The 8,072-nt window shown below is 69.8% G+C and overlaps 1 protein-coding gene across 1 annotated transcript; it reads right to left on the reverse strand.

The window, feature by feature from the left end:
• Positions 1 to 1,607: 1,607 nt before the first annotated feature.
• LOC119517197 (cytochrome P450 2W1) lies at positions 1,608 to 7,641 on the reverse strand. The gene is made up of 9 exons (XM_037813766.1): positions 7,450 to 7,641; positions 5,799 to 5,961; positions 5,468 to 5,617; positions 5,234 to 5,391; positions 3,531 to 3,704; positions 3,143 to 3,281; positions 2,863 to 3,047; positions 2,428 to 2,569; positions 1,608 to 1,982 (listed from the first exon to the last, which is right to left on the reverse strand). Exons 1-9 carry the CDS (start codon positions 7,639 to 7,641, stop codon positions 1,795 to 1,797), a joined length of 1,491 nt encoding a protein of 496 aa, XP_037669694.1. The 3' UTR covers positions 1,608 to 1,794.
• Positions 7,642 to 8,072: the final 431 nt, after the last annotated feature.

Below are 8,072 nucleotides of genomic sequence, written 5' to 3' on the forward strand. Positions count from 1 at the left end.
ACAGCTGCCAGGATGGAGCATCCAGTGCCCAAGGCCGCCTCCGTGCCCCAGGCTGGCACAGAGCCACCATGCTGGCAGGAAGTCTCCACCTGCCCGGGGTGGACACCAGTGGCCTGGAAAAGAGGCCTGTTCCAAGTGGCATTGCCACAAAACATACGGGACACCTAGTTAAATTTGAATTTCAGATAAATCAGTAATTATTTGGTATAAGTACACCCCTTGCAACATTTGCGAAACCTGGCAATCCTCATGTCCAAAGTTCAGTGCTGGGCCAGGCAGCCACCTCAGCTTCCCTGGGCCACAGCTGTGTGCCCTTGACCCCACCCCATCCTCGGTGTCTTCATCTGCAAACGGGAATGTTGACAACGTGGTCACACAAGGCTGTTGGCGCTCAGTGAACACGTCCCTGAGGCCTCCGCACAGCTCCCGCCAGGTGCTGGGGCCTGGCAGGTATGGGCAGTGTGGGTGGCCCCGTGGGCCGTGCGGGCAGTGTGGCTCCGCCAAGGCCCTGTCTGTCCCCGATGGCCGCAGGGGCCACCTGAGCAGCAGGAGCTGAGTGCGTCCTGGTGGCAGCAATGTCACAGGCCTGGTCACGGGAGGAGCTTCTCAGCTTCGTGCAGGTCAGGGCCTCAGTTTCCCCGTCTGCCCCAGGGTCACATACGAGGAGCCCCAGCATCCTTCCGGCAAACCCTGGCTTGCCCTTCACACCCACGCTCACTGTGCTGTGGACCTGGCTCTCCACTGAGTGGGGTCTCCGGGGCTCCCCAGGCTTGGCTGAGGTGCTGCTAAGTAGTTGTCACAGCACCAGGCACATCTCGGGGAGACTTGCCCTCCCATGGTCCCACTGAGCCCCCCAGCTCCGGGGCTGCGGAGTCCCGCACAGAGGGGCCCTCCTGCGCCAGGGGCCTGCCCAAAGGCCGCTCCTTCCCCCTGCGGATGCCCCTAGCCTGTCACATCCCAGCCTCGGCACAGCCACTGGCACCGTCACCCTGGTCACAGATGGTAAACGGAGGCCCAGCGTGGACTAGGCCCCAGCCCTCCAGCAAGTTGGGGGCCATGCAGGGGCCGGAGCCTCAGTCTCAGCACCCCATTTTTGGAAAAAATGTGAGGATCCTGCCCTGGGGAGCTGCCCTGGAGGAAGACGCCCCATAGTGGGCCGAGGGCGACGCCTGGTGGCGAGGTCGGGGAGTGCGAGCGCGGCGTTTGGGGGTCCCGGTTCCAGGGAGCAGGTCTGGCACCTCCCAGGAGCACGGCCACCCCAGGGGCCCCAAGAAGAGGGTCTCGTCTGCAGCGGCCCCGCCGAGTCCCCAGGGCCTGGCACAGGGCAGCACCCAGTGGAGTTGAGGACGGGCAGCTGTCTGCGTCCCCCGCTGTTCCCCTGCACCCCTAACTGCAGGTGGAGCCCCCTGTGCCTGAGTGGGAGGGGCCTGGCAGAGAAGTGGCAGTGGGGAGCCCTGGGGGTTCGGTGGGTTTGTGAGTGGGGTGCTGAGTCTGTGGCACCAAAGGGGCCTGAGCAACAGTTGGGGGCCCTCAGGGGACGGACGGGACAGAAGCCAACGTCTGCACTTCCAGGAGCCCTGGCCACCCCCGAGGAGACATTTGGGGCACAAGGGGCTGCAGGTGTCTGAGAGAGGGCCCAGGGCCTTGGAAGAAACAGCCCGGGCCCCCCTACCTGCCCCCGGGGACCCTGCTGCTCGGTCGTCCACGCTTGGGGCAGGGGTGAGCCCATGGCTGCCAGGCCAGGCCCTGGTCCTCTGGACCCCTCTCCCAGAGCAGGGGGCGCAGGCGGGTGGCCTAGGGCCTGGGCAGGGCCCGCAGCTCCTGGGCCCGCGGCCGCATGGTGAAGGCTGGGACAGGTGCCGTGTCCAGGGCAGCGGGGCCGATGCCAGGTGGGGGCTGCAGGTGGTGTCGCTGGAGCAGGCCGGCGAACAGCAGGAAGAGCGTGGCCCTGGCCAGGCCCTCGCCAACGCAGACCCGGCGCCCTGTGGGGAAACCGAGGCGCTGCGGGGTGGCTGGCGGGGTGGCCCTGCCCTTCCCATGGAGCAGGGGCCGACCCGGGGCTAACCGCGGACCAGGAGGGGCGGCCCCGGGCTCCTCCCGTGTGAGCTGGGCCCCGGGACCTTGGCCTGGGGGGCGGCAGGGAGGGGAAAGTGTGCCTGTGGGGAGGGGCCGGGGCAGGCCTCTGCCAGCTCTTTCCTTCTCTTTGCTGTTGAGCCCGGCCTTGTGTCCTAGTGGTAAGGGGGAGACCCCAGGGGTAGCAGGGGGTCTGGGGTCTTTCTTAGCAGGCCCAGGGCCTGGGGAGGAACTGGGCTCTGGAGAGGTGATTCAGCGCAGGCCCAGGAGGCAGCGGGGTGGTGGGGACTGGGGGGCTGGAGGGCCCCCACCCACTAGGCATCACCAGCCTCCCCGGGGCCAGGCCAGTGGCACCTGCGGAGAAAGGCAGGAAGGCGGCGCGCGGCAGGAACCGCCCGTCCGGGTCCAGGAAGTGGCCCGGGTTGAACTGGTCCGGGGTCTCCCACTGCGTCTTGTCCAGGAGCACGGAGGTCAGCAGGGGGATGACTGGGGTGCCCTGCAAGGGCGGGGGGCGTCCAGGCCTGAGCCCCCTCTGCCGCTCCAGGGCCCCCCTTCCACCCAGGCTGGCCCCAGAGGGTGTGCCTAGAGGGGCTCGGAGTCCTGCAAGCAGGGCTGGCTGTGGCAGGGGTGGAGACCTGGCAGCCCCATTTTATAGGTGAGGCACCTGGCAGCCAGGCGATCCCCCCCCCCCAGGTCGCACATAGAGGACACGCTGAAGTCAGGCCATGAGGGACCCAGATGACTGCCCCCTCCCCTCGCTCCCGGACCCCTTTCCTGCCGGCAGCCCACCTTGGGGAGGAGGTAGCCGCCCAGGTGGGTGTCGGCCGCGGTGCAGCGGGGCGCATGGGGCAGGAGGGTGATGAAGCGCTGGACCTCGTGCAGCACCGCGTTGGTGTAGGGCAGCGCCTGCAGGTCCCGGGGCTGAGGTGGCCGCTCACGGCCCAGCACACGGTCCAGCTCCTCCTGCACCTGGCCTGGGCGAGGGCGAGGGTGAGGGCGAGGTGCCGGCCAGGCCCGGGGCCCCACCCACCCGAAGGAGGAGGGGAGGCGGGGGGGCAGTGGGGCTCACGCTGCACATCGGGGTGCTTGGCCATGAGGAGGGCAGCCCACTGTAGCGTGGCGGAGGTGGTCTCCGTGCCGGCCATGACCATGTCCAGGGCGCAGGCCACCGCGTCAGCCTCTGTAAATGGGCTCTTGGGGTCGTTGACCTGCAGAGGCAGGTCGGGCAGGGCTAGGGGGCTTCTCCCCCACCTTGGACCCAACACAAAAGGTGGGTGCCGCGACAGTGCATTTCATAGATGAGGAAACTGAGGCTCAGAGAGGCCCCCAGCCAGGAGGTGCAGGAGCTTGGAGTGGGACAGGCACAGACCCTTCCACAGCTCGGCTGCTTCCTCGGAGGGGCCCAGGACACCCCCATGGGACTGCCTGGCCATCCCAGTTGCAGGGGTCCCTCCCACCTGGCACTGCTGGAGCAGGGCATCCAGGTAGCTCTGCAGGGGGCCCCCGCCGGGCGTGGGGGGCGGCCGTGCCCCCAGGAGGGCCCTCAGGATGGCGCACACCTCCTCCGTCTTGCGTAGGACTGGCCGGTGCAGCCGCAGGAGTGCCCCGAGCCCGGGGAAGGCGTTGAACAGCTGGAGCAGAGGAGGGGGCGTCACCCAGCCCAGGTGCGTCCTCATGCCCGGGCCCCGGGGTGGGGGAGCCCAGCCCAGGACAGGGGACTTCGTCCAAACCTCGGGTCATGGTGCCAGGAGAGGGGCTGGTGGGCCAGGAGCACACCTGAGCTGGGGGCAGGTGGCCCCAGGCTGCTTGGAACCTGCCCCAGGTCATGGAAGGGTGGGGGGCTCCGAGCACCGGCCCCGGGCAGGAGGCTGTGACTGCCCTCGGGTGCCCAGTGATGCCAGCGGCTGCCACAGCGCCCTGGCTGCCCCAGTTCTGCCAACGTGAGCCGCCCCCCACGCCCAGCCGTGCGGCCGCCCCTCTCGAGCCCTCCGGTGAGCCCAGGGACCCCCTGGCTTTGATGCAGAGGAGGGAGAAAACCAACCCCTGCTTCACTCCCGCGGAACTCAAAGTGCATGAGTGTGGGAATGGGGCTTCGTTAGAAGGTGCGTGCGCACCCCGTGTGTCCTCAGGGAAACGTGTGGTCAGCAGGTGACGAAGACAGAAAATAGTGAAATTTTACGTTATGAAGCAGAGATGCACAGACCACTGGTGTCCGAACATGACGCAGAGCTGTGCAGGTGACGGCAGGTGACGGTCCCCTCAGAGCTGCGGCAGGGGCCGGGGAAGAAACGCACAGGCCCTCCTGCCCCCACTGCCCCCTGCCCCTCCGGGCCCCCTGCGACTGGTGGGAGGGTGTGAGGGGAGACGGGGGCCCTGCTCTAGTCCCCACATCCCAGAGGGCACAGGGCGCTGGTCTGAGGCACGCCCAGGTAGTGCAGGAACAGGGGCCCCTCGGCCTCACCCACACCCAGGGCTCCTCGGGCAGAGGCTGAGGTGGGGGGGCAGGGCAGGAGCTGGGGAGAGACAGCCATGGGCGCAAAGCAGACCCCCCCATGACACCTGGGGCAGACCCCTCACTTGGAGGCTGGGGGTGGGGAGCAGGTGGGCCCCTCATCTGGAAGTGGAGGGGTGGGGGAGTAGGGAGCCATTGGGCCTCTCACCTGGAGGCAGGGGTGGGGTGGGGTGGGGTAGGGATTGGGTGGTCCCTCACCTGGAGGCTGGGGAGCAGGTGGGGCCCTCACCTGGAGGCTGGGTTGGGGGACCCCTCACCTGGAGGCCAGTGAAGGGGGAGTGGGTGGGGCCCTCACCTGGAGGGTGGGTTGGGGGGCCCCCTCACCTGGAGGCCAGTGAAGGGGGAGCGGGTGGGGCCCTCACCTGGAGTGTGGGTTGGGGGGCCCCTCACCTGGAGGCCAGTGAAGGGGGAGCAGGTGGGCCCCTCACCTGGAAGTGGAGGGGTGGGGGAGTAGGGAGCCATTGGACCCCTCACCTGGAGGCCAGTGAAGGGGGAGTGGGTGGGGCCCTCACCTGGAGGCCAGTGAAGGGGGAGCGGGCGGGGCCCTCACCTGGAGGGTGGGTTGGGGGGGGCCCTCACCTGGAGGCTGGGGAGCGGGTGGGCCCCTCACCTGGAGGCCAGTGAAGGGGGAGCGGGCGGGGCCCTCACCTGGAGCCCCGGGGAGCCCAGGAGCACCATGACCTGGTCGATGAGGCCCAGCAGCGAGACAAACAGGGGGTCCTGGTAGTGGAGGCGCCGGCCGAGGAGCAGCGTGAAGGTGACGTTGGAGGGTGCCCAGCCAAGCAGGGCCAGGGGGAAGGGCCGGCCTGGGGGGGACGGGGTGGGCCTCAGGCCTCAGGGAGCATGGGGCCCCGGGCGGGGTGTCCCCTGGCACCTGCTCACCGCTGTAGGAGTCCAGCTGCCCGACGAGGCACCGCAGCTCCTCCAGCACCCGGGGGGCCCCCGGCCCCGGCCCCAGGCCCAGGCGGTGCAGGGCGCGGACCGTGAGCTTGCGGGCAGTCCTCCAGCGCGCCCCGGAGGAGAAGAAGATGCCTGGGGGTGGGGGAGCGGGGCTGGGGGCCAGGCGGGCAGACCCGGGCACCCCTCTCCAGCCGGCTCCCCTTCTCCCAGGAGGGCGTCTTGGCAAGCCCCGGCCCCCCACTGGCCTGCCGGTTCCCGGGACCCTCACTTGTGACGGGCCCTTGCTGGGGTCCAGGTCCCTGCCCCCACCTACCCCTGCCCCCCTGGATGAGCTGGAAGATGGGGATGGGGGGCCGGTCGGCCAGCTCCTGGGAGGTGTCCAGCAGCGCCGCCCTCACCGCCTCGTAGCCCACCAGCACCACCGCCTTCTGCCGCCCCAGGTGGACGGTGAACACGGGCCCGAACCGCTCCGAGAGCTGCAGGGAGCAGGGGACAGAGGTCACGGCAGCCCGCTCCCCACGCAGGCCCCCCTGCCGCTGAGACCCAGAGCAGGACGGGCAGCCGAGGCGGGGGTGACGGTGGCAACCGGGGTCAGCAGGGGCGAAGGTGGACAAGTCCGCCTGGCCGGAGGAGGGGCTGGGGGCCCCCCCACCCCACGTCCTCCTCCGGGAAGGTGGGCGGGCTCTTGGCGCCGGGTGTGCCTGCAGGGAAACACCCTGGGGCCCCCCCAAGCCCCAAGGCCAGGCAGCCAGGGCCGTGTGCCCCCCGGAGGGGTGCCTGCTGGGATGGCATGTTCCGGAAGCCCCGGGGCCTGCGCAGGGAAAGGCTCAAGAAGGGCTTGGGCCCCGCAGCCCCCTCCTCAGGCCTCAGCTCGGCCTGGGTGCCTCCTGCCGGGTGCCGGCCCCTCGTCCTCACAGCTCCACCCGAGGAAGGGCCTTTCCTGCATGGGGGGCAGGTGCCATGCTCACACACGCAGTGGGGGGCACAGCGGGGCTGCCGTCCCGTCCACTGCTGCTCGCCCTCGGGACGCTGGACCCTGGCGTGGCCTCGCGCCTGGCCCTGGGCACAGGCCCCCTCCCTGAGCCTGGTGTCTGCAGCCCCCAGCACGTTGAGGGGTAGGCGGGGCGGGAGCCCTGCCGGGCGCCTCATGGTCACCAGCTGCTCCTGCAAGCAGTGCTGGCAGGGCCCCGGGGAAGCTGCAATGCTGGAAGGTTCCAGATCCAGGAGGAGCATCCTGGGTGGTGGAGAGTGAGGATGTTGTGGGGGCCGTGGCTGGGTAGGAGGCTGGGACCTGGCGAGGGCAGGGGGTGAAGTCCAAGGGGCAGCAGTGCTGTCCCGGGAGGGGGCAGGGACTGGCCCTGTGGGGAGAGGGGGGTCCACCTGGTTCCTGCCCAGGGCAGCATCGAGCCCCTGAGCTCTGGCTCCTGGGCACGGGGCCTTGTTTGGAAATAGGGTCTTTGCAGACAGAATCCATTGGGATGAGGCACCCTGGAGCCGGTGGCCCCGAGTCCAGTCCTTCTGAGAAGGGGGTAGACAGGGGAGAGGCGGGGGGAGGCAGCTGCCAGGAGGGGTGTGGGGTGGCCGGGGGCCCCCGGAAAAGGCAGGGAGGAGCCTTGCCTCGGGTGTTTGAGGGGTGCTTCTCGGTTTTCAGCTGCCCCTTGGCGCGAGGCAGAAAGTTCTGGTTGTTTGCCGTGTTGGTTATGGCGGCCACAGGGAACTGGGGAGGCGAGGACCTGGCTGGCTGCCCCCACGGCACCTCCCGGCCCCCAACCCAGCCTGACCCTCCCGCAAGCGTGCACCACCTGCTGCCTCCTCCAGGGAGCCCTCCTGGCCTGCCACTCCGGGACCCCTGGGCACCTGCCTCCTGGGGCCGGGGGTCTTTGTCTTCTCAAGACGGGGAGCCCTGGGGCTCCCCACCCGCCTGCCCCAGGCAAGCCTGGGCTGTGGAACCTCCCCCGACCCACCGCCATCAGTGCGTGCTCCTGTCTCCGGAGGCCCAGCAGGTGTAGGTTCCCGACGAGGGGCAGCGGGCGCGGCCCGGGGGGCCAGCAGGGGGCTGGGCCCGGGGGCCGGGCACAGAGCAGCCCCCAGAGCGCCAGGAGCCCCAGGAGCAGGCCGAGCAGCAGGGCCCCCGCGGCAGGCAGCGCAGGCAGCATGGCGGGCAGCACCTGCACCCTCCCGCCCGGCCCGCACCTTATGAGCTCGGAGGGCCCCGCGCCCCACCCTGCCCCCCGCCCCGAGAATGCGGGGCGAGCGGCTTCCAGGTGGGGCCCAGCCGCAGCTTAAAGCAACAGGCATCGTGTCCCCTCCTTCTTGCCAGAGGGTTCTGGGGCAGCGGCCTGCCCGCCCCTGTCCCCTCTGCCTCAGTCTCCCCATCAAAAGCAGGACACCTGGGATGCTGGACCAGGGCCTTGCTCGAGGGGAGGAGACCCCGGATCCCCCAAGCCCTGAGCCCAAGCTGCTCTCGGCAGGGACCCTGGGGGGCGGGGAGGTTTGGGGGGCCCGGAGCCCTCTGCCTTCTCCGATTCGTGCTCTGGAGGAACTTTCAGACGTGAGGGCCCCGGGGCTCCCCTGATCACAGGTCTCG

Source organism: Choloepus didactylus, chromosome 21, assembly GCF_015220235.1.
Source record: "Choloepus didactylus isolate mChoDid1 chromosome 21, mChoDid1.pri, whole genome shotgun sequence".
NCBI lineage: Eukaryota > Metazoa > Chordata > Mammalia > Pilosa > Megalonychidae > Choloepus > Choloepus didactylus.

Excerpts from the sequence above, each read along its gene's own strand:
- LOC119517197 (XM_037813766.1), bottom strand. The coding sequence starts at position 7,641 with ATGCTGCCTGCGCTGCCTGCCGCGGGGGCCCTGCTGCTCGGCCTGCTC. Across the intron at positions 5,962-7,449 it reads AGGAGCACGCACTGATGGCG|CTCTCGGAGCGGTTCGGGCC; the intron begins GTGGGTCGGGGG and ends TGCTCCCTGCAG. Across the intron at positions 5,618-5,798 it reads GCTCATCCAGGGGGGCAGGG|GCATCTTCTTCTCCTCCGGG; the intron begins GTAGGTGGGGGC and ends CCCCACCCCCAG.